The 21,904-nt window shown below is 45.6% G+C and overlaps 1 protein-coding gene across 7 annotated transcripts in view; it reads right to left on the reverse strand.

Annotated features, from left to right (window-relative positions):
• Nucleotides 1-21,904, reverse strand: part of MVB12B (multivesicular body subunit 12B) — a 305,040-nt gene that overhangs the window by 71,883 nt on the left and 211,253 nt on the right. Inside the window, exon 8 of one of the 7 annotated variants that reach the window (XM_033960797.1) lies at nucleotides 2,992-3,090. The exons of the other annotated variants lie outside the window; for them this stretch is intronic. Coding sequence (XP_033816688.1) covers nucleotides 3,014-3,090 — 77 coding nt within the window. The 3' untranslated portion in view covers nucleotides 2,992-3,013. The remainder of the gene's footprint in view (nucleotides 1-2,991; nucleotides 3,091-21,904) is intronic. 7 annotated transcript variants of the gene reach the window in all.

Here is a 21,904-nt window from a genome sequence, read left to right on the forward strand (position 1 = left end):
CCTATGGACTTCTCTTTTAGGAAATTATCTAATCCTTTTTTAAACCCTGCTAAGCTAACTGATTTCACCACATTCTCCAAAAATAAATTCCAGAGTTTAATTATACACTGTGTGAAGAAATATTTTCTCTAGTTTGTTTAAAATCTACTACTTAGTAGCTTCATCTCACGCCCCCTAGTCCTAGTATTTTTGGAAAGAGTAAACAAGCGATTCACATCTATCCTTCCACTCCCCTTAGTATTTTATAGACCTCTATCATATCACACCTGAGTCATCTCTTCTCCAAGCTGAAGAGCCCTAGTTGCTTAAGCCTTTCCTCATAGTGAAGTCGTTTCATCCCTTTTATCATTTTTGTTGTCCTTCTCTGTAGACAGGAGAGGCTCTGTGGGATTGGAGAAGAGCAGATGTGGTCCCTCTTCACAAAAATGGTCTCAGAGATGAAGTGGGAAACTACAGGCCAATAAGCCTCATTTTGGGTGTTGGGAAAAGTAATGAAAGTGTTGCTGAAGGAAAGAATAATGAGTTTCCTAGAATCCAATGGCAACATGGATTTACTAAAGGTAAATTGTGCCAAACAAATCTAACTGAATTCTTTGACTGGGCGATCAGAGAATTGATGTAATTTACTTAGATTTCAGCAAAGCCTGTGACATGGTTCCGCATAGGAGGCTCTTGAATAAAACTAACAGGTAGCATTTAGGACCCAAAGTGGAGAACTGGATTAGAAACTGGTTGACTGACAGAAGCCAAAGGGTGGTGGTGAATGGAATTTGCTTGTAGGAAGAAAAGGTGAGTAGTGGAGTGCCATAAAAATCAGTGCTGGGCCGATTCTGTTCAATATATTTGTGAGCAACATTGCTGAAGGATTAGACGGTCAGGTTTGCCATTTTGTGGATGATACCAAGATTTGTAACTAGAGTGGACAGTCTGGAGGGAGTGGAAAACATGAAAGATGATCTGCAAAAGTTAGAAGAATGGTCTAATGTTTGGCATCTAAAATTCAATGTGAAGAAGTGCAGCGATGCACTTGGGGAGTAGAAATCTGAGGGTACCATATGTGCTGAGAGGTGAGAAGCTGATATGCATGGACAGAAAGAGAGGCCTTGGGGTGATGATGTCTGAGGATCTGAATGCAATGAAACAGTGCAACAAAGCGGTGGTTGTAGCCAGAAGGATGCTTGGCTGTATAGAAAGAGGTGTTGATGCCCCTGTACAGGTTGTTGGTGAGGCCCAACATGGAGTACTATGTTCAGTTTTAGAGGCTAAGGATGTAAAAAGATTTGAAGCAGTCCAAAGAATGTTATGGGACTTGCACCAAAAGACCATCAAGAAGGGATTGGAAAACCAGAATATGTAGCATTGGTTCCCAACCTTGTCCTGGAGGACCACCACCCAGTCGGGTTTTTGGGATAGCTCTAATGAATATGCATGAGAGGTGACAGGCATGCAAATCTGCCCCATGCATATTCATTAGAGCTATCCTGAAAACTCGACTGGCTGGTGGTCCTCCAGGACAGGGTTGGGAACCACTGCTCTAGAGGAGAGGAGGGACAGGGGAGATATGATACAGATGTTTAAATACTTGAAAGGTATTAAAATAGAAACAAATCTTTTGCAGAGAAAGGAAAATGGTAAAACTAGAGCGGGGTCTCAAGGTCCCTCCTTGAGGGCTGCAATGCAGTCGGGTTTTCAGGATTTCCCCAATGAATATGCATGAGATCTATGTGCATGCACTGCTTTCAATGCATATTCATTGGGAAAATCCTGAAAACCTGACTGGATAGCAGCCCTCAAGGAGGGACTTTGAGATCCCTGAACTAGAGGGTATGAACTGAGGTTGTGGAGTAGCAGACTTAGGAGTAATATTAGGAAATTCTTTTTCACGGAGAGGTTGGTGGTGCCGGATGCCTGGATGTCCTCCCAAGGGAGGTGGTGGAGATTAAAACCATGATGGAATTCAAAAAAGCGTGAGATGAACACACAGGATCTCTAATTAGAAAATGAATGGTATAAAACAAACTAAGGCCAGTACTGGGCAATCCTGTATGATCTGTGTCCCATTTGTATATGGCGATTTGGTTTAGGATGAGCTCGGGAGTACTTTGATAGAAATTCCAGTGACAGGATGGCTAGGATAGGCTGGAGTGTGTTTCAATGGCAACTCCAACAGTGGGAACCTATTGCCCTGAAATATTAAAGAATAAATTTAAACATGAATGTATAATGAGTGTGACTGTTGAGCACACTGGATGGACCATTCAGGTCTTTATCTGCTGTCATTTACTTTGTTAGTTTTCTAATTCCACTATATCTTTGAGATGCGGCGACCAGAATTGCACAGAGTTTTTGAGGTGTGGCCTTATCATAGAGTGATACAAAGATATTACAACATTTTCATCTTTGTTTTCCATTCCTTTCCTGATAATTCCTAACATTCTATTTGCTTACTTAGCCGCCACACATTGTGCTGAGAGTTTCAATGTATCCCCAATGATGACGATACCTATATCTTTTTCCTAGGTAGTGACCCCTAACATGGAACCATGTATCACAGTTATAAGCACATCATTCTGGAACACTTGGGATGTATCAAAGCAGTCCCATAAGATCTACGGAAGGACAGATGAACCTGGTGAAAGTACCAAAGATCCGAACGCGGTATCCAATTTGGCCACTACATTCACCCTATAAAACTTTGTGAAAGTATGGAGGGAAGACCATATGGCCGTTCTACAAATTTCTTCAGGGGGAACCTGCTCTGGACTCTGCTCAGGAGGAAGCTACGCTCCTAGTGGAATGGGCCTTTATGACTCCTGGTGATTGTTTCCTGCTTCCGATGCAAGTCAAAGAAATGGCCATACAAATCCATCTAGAAATGGACACTTTTGAAGCCGACTGGTCTTGGCGGCCAGTACTCACCAGCACAAAGAGATGATCAGACAATCAAAAATCATTCATCATTTCCAGATAATGAAGTAACACACTGCAAACCTCCAGCAATTTCAGAGCTTTGTCACTCTTCTTGGACCCCAAGGGCGTGAAAGCTGGCAACTGTACTTCCTGGTTGACGTGGAAACTGGAGCGTCACGACTGGACAGAAAAAAAACTGAAATTAAATTTAAATAAACACGAGCAGAACAGACAGGCTCCGACCACCTCACATGTAGACAGTGAGCAGTTAACCTGAGGAATTAAAGGACAGTCCAGAGGGATAGGAGACTGAGTAGAAAAATGTAAATGATGCTCTCTACACAGGATCTCGCATTCAGAATGATGTGCCTGTTGCACTAGAAAAAAGGTAAGAGGTGTACTAAGGCCAGGAGAATATTTTCTGAAGTAGTTTTGGGAAATACGCTCCCTCAATCAATTTAGAATCTTCTATTACTTTTAAAATTTTGTTATGTTTTCACTTGCTCCACTCTTAACTTGGATTATAGCAATATAGCTCAGGCAGTTTTCAAGAAACTCTGGGACCAAGGCTACTGTGGCTCAATCTGCTATGGGTTCTACTGGCAGCCTTCAGTGGTTTGGGTGTGTCTTGGACTCAACCTGATGGGCAATGCTAGCACTTGAGAGCCACTGATAGGTCTAATTTCAGGATATCCAGGATGAATGTTGTATTAGATCTCTATATATAGTTGGTCTGAACCCAACCTACAAATATTGATTATACTGGAAAACACATTTCTCTGTGGTCTCCTGAAGGTGAGATCTACCTTACCACAGACTACCAATTAGTAGAGGAAAAATTGAAGGATGACTGCTCCTAGCACATCTTGTTGGCCACAGCAATTAATAGTCTGGTACATTTCTATTACGTAAGCTTGATCTGCATATGCAAATCACACCTAATTGCTGTGTCCCATTAAATGGTAACACTAATTACATAACCCAAATAATAGCCATAAAAATCCACACAGATCAACTGTATAGTTTTGTAGCTATTAAGGAAATTGTGCTTTGTAATTAAGATAATATTCATTTCCAGATGCTAATTAAACTATGCAATAATTAGTCCCATTTGCTAAAACAAATTAATGGGTTTTTTCTCCATACCAGTATAAAGGACTTAGTTCTCACCAGTTAAATACCCAAGAAACCCAAAACCTAAGTTGTGTATTCCCCTCATTTAATAAGGTTAAAGGCCCAGTCATTGTTTTCAGTCTCATTTGTGAATGCAAATTAGCTTTGATTAATCAATTCAGAGATAAAATGTGCTACTTTAATTTCAGAAAAAAAATGGACTGCAGACTGCCTTCTCCTAGTCTCCCTGTCCCTCCCCTCCTACCCAACACAGAACGACCATTTTATTTTACAGTATTAAGAGCTAATGTCAGGCAGGGTACAATAATTTTGCCTGCAGGCAAAACGACACACATTAGCTTCTTCTGTGCCAGATGTATTTAGTGCAACCTCCAAGCATCACATGGAGATTTCCCCAAACACTGGTATAATTATGGTAGCTCTTGAGCTAATGCTTTTTTTGGGGGGGTTGGGGGGGGAGGAAGACAGACCATACTGTATTTGCTTGCATTATTGAGATTTTTGTGCTCCAAATATTAACGAATGCAAAGTGACACCTCGTGTGGTGACTAATGAAGTCTACCAGGGCAAGAACGGAATGGCTGACAGCTAGCAAGGTCTATTCAGCAAAAGCCACCTTGGGCCTGAACGCATTTATCATCCACAAAACCAATCCACCAATTCTGTATCACCATTTATCATTAATTATGGTAATCAGTGCACCATTACTTTCTCAAAATGACACCGTCTTCGTTATTAGCTAGTTATGGCTTTTCAAATCCAAAAAAACTTATTGTGTATGCAAGGATTCTGCATACATTAGCCTGCAGGGAAGAAATGGCCAATTATAAAAACAGAAGAAATTTGCTATTATCTTCTTCTAACAAACCAATTTAGCAATTATAAGAGTCTCTAAACTCATAAGGGTTTTCACACATACACAAAAAGAGGTTTATGACAAAGTAGATCCTTTTGCTAGCATGATTCCCGTTTAGAACTCCAAAATACCAAAGCTTGTTGACAAAGGTCACTTGGAGATGTAGTATTGGCTAATACATACACACAAATGTACCCCAAGTCCTTGTGTTTGCATAAAGAGAAAAGAATGATGTGGCACTTCCTCCCCAGATTGGAAAACCTTAGCCAATAACCATTATTGATTTTATAACTTTTGATATGTCGGTGAAAAGAGAAAATGAGGATTAAAAGCAAATTGCTATAGTGGGTCAAATCATAGGTCTGTTCCCAACAGTAGCCAATCCAAGTCACAAGGATCTGGCTAGATTCCAAAATATAGCAAAATTCCATAGTGCTTATGCCTAAGGATTAGCAGCGGGTCTTCACCAAGATTTTCTGGTTAATAATGGTTAACGGACTTTCCTCTAAGAACTTGTCTTAACCTTTATAACACACGAACTACTTTTATTTATAAAACTATTAAACTAAACTAAAACTTAGTTTTATAGATCGGGTCATCAAACAACAGGAGCTCGACTCGGTCAACAGTAATGTAGTACATAATACATAAACTTGACAAGGAAAGTAGACTAGAATAGTTAGTTTCCAAAATGTTTAGCAAACACAAAGTTTTTCAGAGCTTTCCGGAATAAAGCAAAAGAACCTAAATTTCTTAATGTAAGCGGTAAAGCATTCCAGAATTCGGTTAATTTAAAAGCAAAAGAATGACTATGGACCTGTTTTACAAAGCCATGTTAGCGGCTGCTGCGCGGTAATGACCCCAAAGCCCATAGAGATTTAAAGGGCTTTGGGGCTGTTGCCGCATGGCAGCCTGTAATGCTTTGTAAAACAGGCTGTAAATCTCTTGAAGGTTCTGTTTTTACCACTGAGAGAGGGAAATGTAAGTTTTAATTTTTGAGAACTTCTGGCCTATGCACATTCCAATCTAAAGGAATCAAAGTGATGAAAATGCCAAATAAGATCTTAAATGCAATACAAATGCACTTGAATTGAATTCTGAGATACACTGGGAACCATTCACAAATTATTTCCACTTATGACATGTATAGTTTCTTTACGCACAATTTCTTGTGTTTGCCTGTTCTGAAACACTAATGCAGTTAGATTTCATGAGAAAAAAATGAGCTTATCTAACTCACTTGGTGTGGAAAGCCTTTAAAATAAAAGCATCACATTTATCCCCTCAAAAAAAAATGAAAGAAGGGAGGAATGAGGAGCTGAAACAAACAAAAAAAAGATACAGCGAGAAAAATCCGGCACCCATGGGGATTGATGGATGTCAGATAACTGTTTTTCTGGTTGCTTGAGCGTGCTGTATAGAAACCTTGTCTAACCAAGATCTCAATTTCCCCCCTCCCGCCCCAAAGCACCAGCACGGCAGCAGTCCTGAGCCAAAAAACCCTCCCTCCTGCCCCAAAACAGCAGAAGGCAGCAGTCCTGAGCTGCAACCCCCCTCTCTCTCCCTTCCTTACCCGAAGCGGGAGGCAGCGCTAAAGACAAGCTGCTCATGATCAGCCCCGGCAGGGCCTTTCCTGTGACCCGAGGGAGTTCACAGCTCAGAGACTACCACCTAATTCTGTTGCTTCGAGGCTGGAGGGAGGAGGGTTTGCGGATCAGGATCATAGCCATTTCTGCTACTTGGGGGCTTGCAGGAGGGAGGAGGAGCTTGCAGCTCAGGACTGCTGCTGCGCTGGTGCTTTGTGGCAGGGGGAGGTTCGTGATTCAGGACTGCCGCTGCTTCAGGGCTTGAGGGAGGGAGGAGTGTATGCGGCTCAGGACCGCTGCCGCTGGTGCTTTGGAGGACTTTTTTCCCACTGGGGATTTTTTTGCTGGTTGGTTGAGAATGCTGGCCGGTTGAATACTGGTTAACTGAGATTCCACTGTTTTAGTGTAGATGTGAAGCAAAAGCAGCCATCACACCATTAGAAAGCAAGGGCAGACTGTGGGAGATGTAGGGCCTCATTTGCATAAAACAGTAAGGACTGAAAAGCAGGGCCAGGCTGCTGAAAGGTAGGGTTGGCCCCATTAGAAATAAGATGAAGGAACACTATTAAAAAAGAACCATATGCTACTAACTCAAGTAAAGTCCCACAATCTATAAAGACATTTGGGAGAGGGCAATCAATAGGTGTCTAGAGTCTGCAGCAGCAGTTGTACAAACATGCTATTGGATGTGCAACCGGACATTCTGCACCAAAGAAACCAGTTAAATTTCAGTTAGTGTATACAGTAGAAATGGGCTGTCATTTGAAACAAACATTGTCCGCTGATAATAGCATATGCTACTGTATATGCACACAGTGTGTGGTTTCCTTAAAGAGCATGTGCTATTTACACATAGCATATGTGTATCTATTAGGAAATAGCGCACACCATGTGAAACAGCATGCACTCCTTAAGCAGAGCAAGTGCTATGTGCACTTACCACCAGCTTCTATATACATTGGCCAAATTTGAGTGCGGACCCCAGATCCACATGCAAACTAAGTAATGAGCCATTAATCAATAATTGGTGTTAACTGGCAGTCAAATTTGGGTTTATACTTGAATCTGTCCTGTGTTCTAATCTATAAAATAACATGTATTAAATGTTACTGAGTAGTGCTGCCCGATTCGAATCGGTTCACCGATTCGAATTGATTTAACACAACAAAAAATTGGCTTCCCGATTTGGCTGACCCTGCCCCCTCGCCCCCTAAAGCAGGAGCGGCAGCGCTGCTCTTGCGGCTGGCCGCTGCCGCACCTGCTTTAGAGGGCGAGGGGGGAGGGTCAGTCGGGAAGTGCTGTTATCTGGCTTCCCCCCTCCTGGCGTCCGTTTCCCACCCCTGGCGTTCAGCTTCCCACCCCTGGCGTTCAGCTTCCCACCCCTGGCCTCCCGCTTCCTCCCCAGGCCTCCTCACACCGTTTACCGTTGAGGAACAGCCTGCAGTTAAGATTGCGATGCTAGCGATCTTTCCAGTGCTTCGGAGCTGTTTCCTCCACGATCCTGCCTCTGACATCAGAGAAGGGGCGGGACCACGGCAAAGGAAACAGCTCCGAAGCAGTGCAAAGATCGCTAGAATCGCAATTTTATCTGCAGGCTGTTCCTCAACGGTAAGGGGAGGCCCTGGGGAAAGCCGGCCACCAGTGGGATGCCAAGGGGAACACGCAGGCCTTCCGGGAGGGGGAGTGGGGAGCAGTCCTTCGGGGTGGGGGGTGGGACAGACATTCAGGGGGAACAGGCAGGCAGGCCTTCTGAGGTGGGATGCAGGCCTTTAAGGGGTGGACAGGCCTTCAAGGGGGGGAGGGGGAACCAGGTCTTCAAAGGGGAGAGGCAGGCCTTCAAGTGGGAGACAAGCATTCAGGGGGGGGCAGGCCTTCAAGAGGGGGGACAGGCTTTCAGGGGTGGGAAGCAGGCTTTTAAGGGGGGGATAGGCCTTTAAGGGGGAGATAAACCTTCAAGGGTCCCCCCCATCATTTGCTCGCTATGAACTCTCCAGATGGGGTTTCCTGTTCTACAATCAATGAAGATTATGGATAAGGGGAAAACAAAGTCATTTATCCGGACAATACCAGGGTGGTGTGTGAGATAAAGCAATATTACTTACCGTAACAGTTGTTATCCAGGGACAGCAGGCAGCTATTCTCACTAGTGGGTGACGTCATCCAACGGAGCCCCGATGCGGACATCTCACAAGCATACTTGCTTGTAGAAATTTTTAGAAGTTTCGAGTTGCCCACACCGCGCATGCGCGAGTGCCTTCCTGCCCGATGCACTGGGCGTGTCTCAGTTCAGATAGCTAACAGAGAAGCCAACCCAGGGGAGGTGGATGGGACGTGAGAATAGCTGCCTGCTGTCCCTGGATAACAACTGTTACGGTAAGTAACATTGCTTTATCCCAGGACAAGCAGGCAGGTATTCTCACTAGTGGGTGACCTCCAATCTAACCACAATGGGATGGTGGGAGAGTTGGCAACTTAGGAGAACAAATTTTGTAACACTGTTTGGCCAAACTGTCCATCCCGTCTGGAGAAGGTATCCAGACAATAGTGTGAGGTGAAGGTATGAACCGAGGACCAAGTGGCAGCTTTACAAATCTCCTCAATCGGTGTCGATCTGAGGAAAGCTACAGAGGCTGCCATTGCTCTGACCTTATGGACTGTGACTTTACTGTGAAGGGGTAATCCAGCCTGGGCATAGCAGAAAGAGATACAAGCCACCATCCAGTTGGAGATGGTGCACTTAGACATAGGGCGTCCCAACTTGTTCAGATCGAAGGAGATGAAAAGTTGAGGAGCAGTCCTGTGAGGCTTGGTGCGTTCCAGGTAGAAAGCCAAAGCACGCTTACAGTCCAGAGTGTGAAGAGCTGATTCTCCAGGATGAGAATGCGGCTTCGGGAAAAAATACAGGAAGAACAACATTGATTCAGATGAAATGCCGAGACCACCTTGGGGAGGAATTTGGGATGAGTGCGACGGACCACCTTGTCATGATGAAACACTGTAAAGGGCGGATCCACAACCAATGCTTGAAGTTCACTCACTCGACGGGCAGAAGTGAGGCCAATGAGAAGCACCACTTTCCAAGTGAGAAATTTCAGAGGAGCCTTGTTAAGAGGCTCAAATGGAGGCTTCATAAGCTGAGAAAGAACAACATTGAGGTCCCAAACCACTGGAGGCGGTTTGAGGGGAGGATTTACATGGAAAAGTCCTTTCATGAATCTGGAAACCACAGGATGTGCAGACAGAGGTTTCCCTAGAAGAGGCTGGTGGAAAGCAGCAATTGCACTAAGATGGACTCTGATCAATGTAGACTTGAGGCCAGAGTGAGACAGGTGCAAAAGATAGTCCAAAACAGAGGACAAGGGGGCATGTAGAGGCTCCTTGTGCTGAGAAAAACATCAAGTAGAGAATCTAGTCCATTTCTGGGAATAGCATTGTCTAGTAGCAGGCTTCCTTGAAGCTTCCAAAATATCCCACACAGCTGGTGAAAACTGAAGGGGAGTTACGCTGAGAGGAACTAAGCTGTCAGGTGTAGCGACTGCAGGTTGGGATGAAGCAGAGATCCCTGATGCTGCGTAAGCAGAGACGGAAACACTGGTAGAAGGACAGGCTCCCTGCGGCTGAGTTGTAGAAGGAGGGAGTACCAAGGTTGCCTGGGCCACCAAGGAGCAATCAGAATCATGGTGGCTCGGTTGGACTTGAGCTTGACCAGAGTCTTTTGAATGAGAGGAAACGGAGGAAACGCATACAGAAAGAGATTCCCCCAGTCCAGAAGGAAAGCATCTGCCTCGAGACGATGAGGAGTGTAGATCCTGGAGCAGAACTGAGGCAGTTTGAAGTTGTGGGGAGCTGCAAAGAGGTCTATCTGAGGCGTTCCCCACAGGGAGAAGATTTGATGAAGGGGCGTGGAATGGAGAGTCCATTCGTGAGGCTGGAAAAGACGACTCAAGTTGTCCGCCAAGGCATTGTCTGCCCCCTGAATGTAGACAGCTTTGAGAAAGGCGTTGTGGTGAATCACCCAATCCCAAACTTTCAGAGCTTCCTGACAGAGGGAGGCCGATCCCGTGCCTCCCTGCTTGTTGACATAATACATGGCGACCTGATTGTCCGTACAAATGAGGACCACCATGTCGTGAAGTAGATGCTGAAAAGCAGTGAGAGCATTGAAAATCGCCCTGAGTTCCAGGAGATTGATATGGCATAGACGATCCGCACTCGTCCAATAGCCCTGGGTGCGGAGACCGTCCAGATGAGCCCCCCAAGCATAGGTCGAGAAGTCGGTCGTGAGGACCTTCTGATGGGTAGGCATGTGAAGCAGCAAACCTCTGGAAAGATTGGAAGAGAGCATCCACCAGCGAAGCAACTGCAGTACAGCAGGAGTGACCTGAATGTGACGAGTCAGAGGGTCGGAGATCTGCGACCATTGAGAAGCCTGGGTCCACTGAGGAATTGGCAAAAGGCGTCACGTGAACTGTAGAGGCCATGTGGCCCAGGAGCACCATCATGTGTCTCGCCGAGATGGACGGACGAGAAGAGACCGAGTGACAAAGTTGAAGAAGAGCCGCCAGGCGCTGAGGAGGAAGGAACGCTCTGAGTTGAACAGTATCCAGAACAGCTCCGATGAAGGGGAGAGACTGAGAAGGTTGAAGATGGGATTTGGGAAAGTTGATCTCGAATTCCAGACTCTGCAGAAACCAGATTGTCCTCTGAGTGGCCCGGACGGCCCCCTGAGACGTGGAATCCTTGATGAGCCAGTCGTCGAGGTAGGTAATCACCTGCAGACCATGGTTCCTGAGTGCTGCGGCCACCACAACCAGGCACTTGGTGAAGACTCTGGGAGACGAAGCTGGGCCGAAAGGAAGCACTCTGTACTGAAGATGAATAATAATAATAATAATAATAGTTTATTTTTATATACCGCCATACCCATTCGAGTTCAAGGCGGTTTACATTGAATTACATTAGGGTCTGCATAGACAGGCAGATTTACAATTATTTGTCAGAATTATAGATTTGTTATTAGAATTACAGATTTGTTATTAGAAATCTGAGGTATTGACGTGAGGCCGGATGGATGGGATGGATGGGAATATGAGTGTAGGCCTCCTTGAGATCCAGGGAGCATAACCAGTCGTTCTGCTCGAGGAGGGGATAGAGAGAAGCAAGGGTCAACATGCAAAACTTCTCCCTGACCACCCTGAGATCCAAAATAGGACGCAGGTCGCCCGTCTTCTTCGGAACAAGGAAGTGCCTGGAGTAAAAACCCCTGTTCTGTTGGTCCACAGGGACCGGCTCAACGGCACGAAGCCGGAGCAAAGCCTGAGCTTCCTGAAGAAGAAGGGCGGTCTGGGTTAAGTTGGAAGGATACTCTCTTGGAGGATGTTCCGGAGGAACATGATGGATCTGAAGAGAGTATCCCTCTCTTACGATGGAAAGGACCCAGAGGTCGGTGGTAATAGTCGTCCATCGATGGTAAAAATGATGGAGACGACCTCCGATGGGAAAAAGCGGGGAGGGCAGAACGATGGAAGTTATGCTCCCTACGAGACAGTCAAAAAGGCTGAGGAGCCTTGGGGACAGCAGAAGGTTGGGGCTTTTGTTGGGGCTTCTGCTGGTTCTGCCTCTTCACAGGCAGGCGGATGGTGGGGGGCCTACTTCGGCGGGTAGTGCCTCTGATAAATCATAGGCGGACGAGACGGACGAGAGATAGCAGGCTTGGGCTTCTGGCAGAGAATAGACAGAAAAGATTTTTCATGTTTGGACAGCCTCTCCGTCGCCGTCTCGATGGACTCGTCGAAAAGGTCCGCTCCCGCCCAGGGAACGTTCGCTAGCCTGTCCTGGAGATTCGGGTCCATATCAATGGTCCGAAGCCACGCCAAGCGTCTCATGGCCACCGAACAAGCAGCAGCTCTGGCCGAGAGTTCAAAAGCGTCGTAAGACGATTGCATCATCTGCAAGCAGAGTTGGGACAATGACGCCAGTACCTCCGAGTACTCGAAGCGAGCCTGAGAGTCCAGATAGGGCAAAAACCTTTGAAGAATGGATAGAAAAAACTCAAAGTAGGTCGCAAAATGAAAGCTGTAATTCAGGACTCGAGAAGCCATCATCGAGTTCTGGTAGATGCGCCTGCCTGTCCATGGTTTTGCCCTCCTGGCCAGGAGGAGTGGAGGCATAGACCTGGGAGGGATGAGACCGCTTCATGGAGGATTCAACCAATAGGGACTGGTGAGAGAGCTGTGCCCCGTTGAAGCCCTTATGGTGCACTGTGCGGTACATAGCATCCAACTTCCCTGGTACCGCAGGGATGGAGTATGGGGTCTCGAAGCTATAGGGGAAGAACATGATGAAACTACGGGAGGCGACGAAAATGAAAAAGATCAAGTGGATACAAAAAGTGGTGGGAGAACCACTAAATCCAGGAAATTAGCACAAACAGATCTTAAATGTATGTATACAAATGCTAGAAGCTTAAGAAACAAAATGGGCGAACTGGAAGAACTAGCAAGAAATAAACAACTGGATATCATAGGAATAACAGAAACGTGGTGGAATGAAGAAAATGTATGGGACACGGCATTGCAAGGATATAAACTATACAGAAGAGATAGGATTGGGCAAAAAGGGGGAGGCATTGCCCTGTACGTCCAGGAAGAAATAAAGTCTGTTAGAGAGGGGGGGATGAATGCAAATAGTAAACTAGAGTCCCTCTGGATAAAGATTCCTGGACAAAAAGAAGCAGATACACAAATTGGCCTCTATTATCGACCACCAGGACAGACTGAAGAAGCAGACAAAGAAATGATGGAGGAAATTCACAGTGGATGTAAATCAGGAAATGTAACGATCATGGGGGACTTCAACTTTCCGGAGATAGACCGGAAACTGGGAACATCAAACTGCGGCAGAGAGACAAAATTCCTGGAGGGGATAGGAGATTATTTCCTTGAACAAATGGTGGGAGAACCGACAAGAGGAAACGCAATCCTGGACTTGGTTATAAATGGCATTACTGGAAGGACAGCAGATGTAGAAGTTACAGCCCCGCTGGGGACAAGTGATCACAATATGATCAATTTTACCATTGGCATCGGAAAAGGGAAACCAATCAAGATTAAAACCACAACCTTTAACTTCAAAAAAGGAAATTACGACAGTATGAGAACCATGGTTAAAAAACGGCTCAAGAAGGGCAAAGCAGAAATCCATTCATTTGAACAAGCATGGTCTCTACTGAAAAACACCATCATTGAAGCTCAGAATCTTTGCATACCGAAGATATCCAAAGGAAGGCGAAAAAAGAACAAAGGAGAACCAGCTTGGTTATCCAAAGAGGTGAAGGTTGCAGTAAGGGAGAAGAGGAACTCGTTTAAAAAATGGAAACGGGAAAAAACAACGGAGGCCTGGAACTGTCACAAAATCGACCAGAAAAAGTGTCATAAAGCGGTTATACAAGCCAAAAAAGACTATGAAGAAAAGATAGCGCAAGAAAACAAAAACTTTAAGCCCTTTTTTAGATATATAAAAGGGAAGAAACCAGTAAGAGAAACTGTGGGCCCTCTCAACGACCAAGGAATGATAGGGTCAATCAAAGAAGACAAACAGGTTGCTGATAGGTTAAATTCATTCTTTGCCTCTGTCTTCACAAACGAAGACACTACAACAATGCCACACACTGGGAGGGTATTCACCGGAGACATAGAGGAGAGCCTAACATCAATAAATGTGGAGTTGGACCAGATTTACTTTCAGATTGACAAACTAAAAAGTGATAAATCCCCTGGACCGGACGGATTCACCCGAGAGTTTTAAAGGAACTTAAGTTAGAAATTGGGGAACTACTACAATCTTTAGCTAACATGTCAATCAGAACCGGGCAAGTACCAGGTGACTGGAGGACAGCAAATGTCATCCCAATTTTCAAAAAAGGATCAAGAGGTGAACCAGGAAACTACAGACCGGTGAGTCTCACATCGGTTCCTGGGAAGATAATCGAAACACTAATTAAGGACCGCATTGTACAACACTTGGATAAGCACAGCCTAATGAGAGATAGTCAACACGGCTTCAGGAAAGGGAGGTCATGTTTGACAAATTTACTTCAATTTTTTGAGAAGGTTAACAAGCAAATAGATAGTGGAGATCCAGTGGACATAATTTACTTGGACTTCCAAAAAGCGTTTGACAAAGTTCCGCACGCAAGGCTTATGAGTAAACTATTAAGTCATGGAATAGGAGGAGAAGTGCACGGATGGATCGGAAATTGGTTAGAGAACAGAACGCAGAGGGTAACCATAAATGGGAAATTCTCAGAATGGGAAAAGGTGACCAGCGGCGTGCCCCAGGGTTCGGTTCTTGGTCCCATTTTGTTCAATATTTTTATAAATGACCTGGAAGAAGAAACAACCTGTAATATAATCAAGTTTGCGGATGATACGAAACTATGTCGGGCGGTTGGCTCTCAAAGGGACTGTGAGGATCTTCAGAAAGATCTAAATCAGCTGGAAACGTGGGCGATAAAGTGGCAGATGAGTTTTAACATAGACAAATGTAAGGTGATGCATCTGGGAAGGAAAAACAAAGAACATGAATACAAGATGTCGGGGGTGACATTAGCCAAATGCGAACAAGAAAGGGATTTGGGGGTGCTGATAGACAGAACCCTGAAGCCATCGGCTCAATGTGTGGCAGCGGCGAAGAAAGCAAATAGGATGTTAGGCATGATTAAGAAGGGGATCACGAGTAGGTCGCAAGATGTTATAATGCCACTTTACAGAACAATGGTCAGACCTCACTTAGAATACTGTGTCCAACACTGGTCTCCATACCTTAAGAAGGACAAAATTCTGTTGGAAAGGGTACAGAGGCGAGCTACGAAACTAGTCAAAGGCATGGAGAATTTAAGCTACATGGAACGCCTCGGAAAATTGGGACTGTTCACCCTCGAAAAGAGAAGACTGCGTGGGGATCTAATAGAGACTTTTAAAATATTAAAGGGATTTGATCAAATTGACCAGGAAGCAGCATTACTGACATTTTCAGATGTGACGTGGACAAGAGGTCATAGCTTAAAACTGAATGGCAGCAGGTTCAGGACAAATGTTAGGAAGTTCTGTTTCACACAAAGAGTGGTGGGCGCTTGGAATGCTCTCCCGGAGGAGGTGGTGGCAGAAAATACTGTGCTGGGTTTCAAACGCATGTTGGATGCACACCTCCTTGCAGATCATATTGAGGGATACGGGAAAACCGGGTCTCCAAAAAGGAGCACCTAAATGGGCCTCCTCGTGTGCGGATCACCGGACTAGATGGACCTTGGTCTGATCCGGTGAAGGCGTTTCTTATGTTCATGAAAGTCTGGTCCAGAAGCTTATGTAGAGGCAAACGGAGAGACTCAGCAAGAGGTTGAGGAAGATGCATCGTCTCCAGATATTCCTTAGAAAACTTGGAACCCGAATCCAGGGTGATGTCCAGATCCACCGCCATCTGCCTCAGGAAGGATGAGAATGACAACTGGTCCGCCAGGGCCGGCCTCGAGACGGGCTCGAAGAAGATGAGGCGGCCTGGTCCGCCGAGACCGAGGACCGGCAAGGGGAGAATGAACCCCCGCAGTCCTCGAGTTCTGGCATTGGAGGAGGAGGCGAGTACTCCGAGGAAAACTCCCGAAAAGGTTGCTTTCGACGAGGCGAGGCGTGTCTCAATGAATGCCTCGATCGACGATCGGAGCTGTGTCGAGAAGCAGGCCTCGAGCGTCGAGGCGAGCGAAGCCCCGACGAGGCAGCCACTGAGTAGATGGGACTGGAGGCTGTGGATCGAAGCAGCAGAGGCTGAGATGAGGCCCCCCGAGGCGCTCCCCAAGGCTCGAGGCTCAGCATCGCGGATGAAGTCTCCGGTCCAGGCAAGCCATGCATTGAGGGTATCGGTTCCAAAGGTGGCATGGGCAAAGACTCTGCTCCTTGCGAGGCATGCCCCGAAGGCAGACCAGACACTCGCCGAGACTCTGCTCCCAGCAGTGAGAGTGTGCGTCGAGGAGGCACCGGAGGCGGCTCGACCTTGCGGGAGGCTTCCGAGTGCCCCGGCTGGATCTGGGAGAGAAGCGTCGTCCCAATCTTGGTAAAAAGTTTGACAAATCGCTTCTCCATCATGGCATGGAACGAAGCCAGCAAAGAGGGATTCGCATCAGCAATGGGACCTCCCGAACGGACATCGCTAACTCGGCCGCCAGGGGGCTTGGACTTAGAGGCCTTGGGCACCTTGAGCACCACTGGAGGAATGGGAGGCTGCGCTACCTGACCTGAGGAGACAGAGGAAGGCACCGCAGCAGGCGTCGGAGTCGAAGCCGGCACGAACGAGGCAGGCTTGAGCAGACTCGAGGCCGAAGATGTTGAAGTCAAAGGCGTGGCGCTCTGCGAAGAGGGCAGCACCGGGGACGCCTCCATACTAAACAGCGACTCCCATAAAATACAGTGACGCTTAAAAGCACATGCTGTAAGAGTGGAGCAAGGCCGGCACGATTTTGGAAGATGTTGAGGCCCCAGACACTGGAGACAGCGTCAATGAGGGTCCGTCAACGAAATCGCGCGCTGGCACTTGACACACTTTTTAAAACCGGTAACAGGCCAGGACATAGGCCAAAAAAGCTCCGCCGCAGGGCCGTGGCCAGGCGACCTGACCGGTCGAACGATTGAAAGAAATTTTTTTTTTTTTTTAAAAACAATAAAACGCAACGTGAGCCAACGATAATGAGCCCCAGAAAAACTCAAAACCGCGGGCACAGAAGGCACAAGTAAAGGAATTTCGTGCAGAGAGTTTCGAAGGCAAACTTCTCAGCTCCGTGGAAGAGAAAGAACTGAGGAGACACGCCCGGTGCATCAGGCGGGAAGGCACTCGCGCATGCGCGGTGTGGGCAACTCGAAACTTCCAAAAGTTTCTACAAGCAAGTATGCTTGCGAGATGTTCACATCGGGGCTCCGTTGGATGACGTCACCCACTAGTAAGAATACCTGCCTGCTTGTCCTGGGATAAGCTTGAGCTGTCCTAACTTTATCCAGTCAGCGGTCTGAATATCACCACGAACCAGACAAGTACTTAAACTGGGTATTTGGTCCTGGCCAGTATCTGGGTACTGGCACAGAATATTTGATTTTAAACAGCAGTGGCTGGTGTTTTTCCTAAATGCTGACTGCTGTGGTTAATTATTGGACAGAAGGTCTTCACAAGAGCATGTGCCTTCTCTATTGTTGGAACTTTATTTCAGAACAGCCTACACGTGGCACCCCAGACAGATCTTATTTTTTTGTCCCAATGGTCAGTCCATCCCTGTTTTAATGGCAGGGGAACTATTTTGCTAAACTTTACTGTATTATACATCAGTGATCCCCAACCCTTTCCTGGAGGACCACCGGTCAGTTAGGTTTTCAGGAAGCCCTAATGAATATGCATGGGGCAGATTTGCATGCCATTCACCTCCATTATATGCATATCCCTCTCATGCATATTCATTAGGGTCGTCCCAAAAACCCAACTGGCTGGTGGTCCTCCAGGACAGGGTTGGGGACCACTGTTGTACATCATTTCTTTTGTTGTCTTGGCCTCTAAGCAGAAAAATTCTAAAAGCAACCAAATTTCTAAATCTGGTAACCTTAAATCTACATCCTCAGAAGAATCCACACTGTCGAATGGTAAAATAGAAACAGAATTCATTACTTTAACAAGTGTGCGCCATTATTAACTCTCCTTAAATATTAGTTCTCCAATCTTTCGTCAGCCTCCAATGTACTGCAAAATTAATTTGTTTGAGTAGAAGGCTTTGCTTCCATTAAAATGGATGATGTCTTGGGTTACTAAACAACCTGAGAAAAGCCCTTCAGTAAAGGATGCACTACTATTACTTATTATCTCTTATATAACGCTGAGAGACATACACGGTACTATACATTTTGACATTTATAGACAGTCCCTGCTCGGAAGAGCTTACAATCTAACTTGGACAGACATGACATATAGGGTTGGGATGCAGAACCCAAGGTGAGAGGAGTTAGGATTCAAAAGCACTCTAAGAGGTGAATTTTTAACGGGGCCCTGAACACTGCCAGAGACTGAGCCTGACAGGGATTCGGGCAGCTTGATCCAAGAATAAGGCACAGCAAGGTATAAGGGACAGAGTCTGGAGCTGCAGTTGAATAGAAGGGCGCAGATAGGAGGGACTTACCTGCTCATGGAGGAGCTCACAGGGTGGGGGGAGGGGGGATACAGAGGGAGATAAGCAAAGACAGATAGTGAGGGGCAGCTGAATGACTGCATTTGTAGGTCAGTAAGAGGAGTTTGAATTGTATGGATGGGAAGCCAATGAAGTGATTTTAGGAGAGGGGTAATGTGAATATAGCGGCTCTCCCGGAATATGAGTCATGCAGCTGAATTCTGGACGGATTGGAGGGGAGCAAAATGGCTAAGTGGAAGGCCTTAGAGTAGTGAGTTGCAGTAGTCTAAGCGCGAGGTGATGAGGGCATGGATAAGTGTTTTGGTAGTATTCTCAGAGAGGAAGGCTTGGAATTTAGTAATATTATAGAGCAAGAAGCGGCAGGCAGATATGTTGCATCTGGGCAGTGAAGAAGAGAGAAAGGAGTCAAAGATGACCCCGCAATTACGAGCAGTCAAAACAGGAAGGATGAGAGTGTTGTCCACAGAGACTGAGAACAAGGGAAGAGGAGAGGTGGGTTTAGGCGAAAAGATGATCAGCTCTGTTTTAGCCATATTCAATTTTAGATGGCGGTGAGTCATCGAGGTGGCAATGTCGGACAGGCAGGCTGAGACTCTGGTCTGGGTTTCAGTAGAGATATTTGGCACAGAGGGGTAGATCTGGGAGTTGTCAGCATAGAGGAAGCTATGCGAGGAGATCAGAGCTCCAAGTGAGCAAGTGTAGATTGAGAAAGGAGTGATCCCAGGACAGAGCCTTGAGGTACACCAATTGATAGGATATGGAGGAGGAACCACCACTGCATAAACTGAAGGTGCGATGGGAGAGAGAGGAAGAAAACCAGGAGAGGGTAGAACCCTGGAACCCCAACAAGGACAATGTATCAATGAGTAGGTGATGATCAACAGGATCAAAGGTGGCAGACAGATCAAGTAGTATGAGGATAGAGGCCTTTGGATCTGGCCAAGGTCACTGGAAAATTTAGTAAGGGCAGTTTCTGTGGAATGCAGTGTGCGAAGTGGATCCAGAATAGCACGGAATGAGAGGACTGAAGTGGATCCAGAATAGCATGGGATGAGAGGAAGTCTAGGCAATGGCAGTAACTTGGATAAGAATGGGAGATGGGGCAATAGTTGGAGGGGACACATGGGGTCCAAGATGGTTTCTTGAGAAGGGGTGTGACAATGGCATGTTTGAAGGCATTCGGGACAGTTGTAGTGGAGAGCAATAGGTTGAGGATGTGACAGATAGGAGGGATGACAGAGGGCGAAATGGCACTAAGTACATGAGTGGGAATCAGATCGAAGAAGCAGGTAGTGGGTTTGGAGGACAAGAGATATGTGATTTCCTCCTCAGTGATCTTAGAGAAAGAGGAGATTGGCAAGTGTTGAGGGGAGGTTAGTAGAAGGGGCAGATAGAGGAAGGGGGAAGGGGAACCAGCCTAGTTGAAAGCTCAAGATGAATCTTTTGAATCTTATAGTAGAAAAACTCTCCCATTGTCTGGGGAGAAATTGAAGGGGGGGAGATAGGTGGTAAGGGTGCTTTGAGTAGGGAGTTTAGTGTGGTAGAGAGGCAGCGAGGATTGGGCTAAGAAAAGTGGATATAGTATTCTTGTTTTGACAGAGAGAAGGCAGACTGAAATAATGTCAGCATACACACGGGATTTAAGCAAGAGACGTTCAGCTTAACGGGCACATGAGTACAAGTAGTGGATGTGGGGGGTAAGCCAGGGTTGGGGTTTGGCACACCTAACTAGACGTGAGATTGGAGGAGCAGAGAGAATGGTATTATAAGTTTCAAGTTTTATTTTGATTTGATGAATCGCTTTTCAAAGTTTACTAAGCGAGTTACAGGAAAACAAAAATGAGCATATCTTTCAATATTCTAATTAAAATTTAAATATAATGGGTTAGACCACAGGTGTCAAAGTCGGTCCTCGAGGGCCAGAATCCAGTCGGGTTTTCAGGATTTCCCCAATGAATCTGCATGAGATCTATTTGCATGCACTGCTTTCAATGCATATTCATTGGGGAAATCCAGAAAACCCGACTGGATTCCGGTCCTCGAGGAGGGACTTTGACACCCCTGGGTTAGACAGACAGACTTACAGACACAATGGATACACAAAGAAAGAGGGAATAAAAGTTACAAAATTGGTGCTTTAGAGAAGCAGAAAGAAAACCATGTAAGGAAAGGACACGAGGAAGGGCAAATGTCTCTCAGGAGAATAACTACTTTACTGTTTAAATTTAAATTTAAAAATTAAAAGCATCTTTAAAAAGGACAGCTTCATTGACGGTCTTGGGTGATATAGTAGTTGAGGAAAGGGATGAGACAACATTGGAGAGGACTCTGGGGTCAATAGCCTTAAAGTTCCTGAATGTGTTTGTGGTGATTGGCCGGATCTGGGGGATGCACAACACTAAACACCCAATGAAACAATAAAAGCACAAAGTCCAAGACCAAGCTCTTAGGGGACAGGGGGTGCTAACAGGACTCATAGGTGAGCCCATCATTTTAATCCTTAAATCATGGAACATCTTAGGAACACACCAAAAACACTGAATAAAAACCTGGATAACCGAGTCTCACTTCTAAAGCTTAGTATGTATTTACACATTCATTAATATCACCGGAGTAAATGGGCCTATTAAAACATCTTTAAGCCACATCTGAACATAAATCTCCCTAAACCATATTTAATGACTGTACTTAAGATACATTATATGCAAGTCTCTTAATGAGAGATTAGATAGCATTTTTGAAGATGAAAATGAGAGAACCTTGCTTTCAACCTAGCCTTAAGCTATGCTGATGGAAAACATTACCACAAAATTTGGAGTGCATTAAAGTAAATATTTCCTAACCATTTCCTGAGTTATGCTGTTATTCCAATAAACATAGAACCTTTTATGGTTCCATGCAAAATATGTGAAAATCTAAGCCTTATTAGCTAAGTAAATTAATTATGCATTCTTTGACAGTAGATGTTTACTGTTGAATTGACAGAATGCTTATTGCGTTCAGAGGTTTCTAATTCAACTGAGGGTGTTAATGTAGCTATTTCACTTGCCACTCTCTCCCCCAAATATCTGAGCTGGTTAAGCAAAGTAAAATACTCTGATTTGATAACATTTCTACATATTGAGAGTACTGCAATTTACAGGAAAATAAACTGCATGCAGACCAAATAATTTACTGCAGTCCAAAGAAGGTTGAGATGGCATTAGG

This window comes from Geotrypetes seraphini, chromosome 10 (genome assembly GCF_902459505.1).
Source record: "Geotrypetes seraphini chromosome 10, aGeoSer1.1, whole genome shotgun sequence".
Taxonomy (NCBI): domain Eukaryota; kingdom Metazoa; phylum Chordata; class Amphibia; order Gymnophiona; family Dermophiidae; genus Geotrypetes; species Geotrypetes seraphini.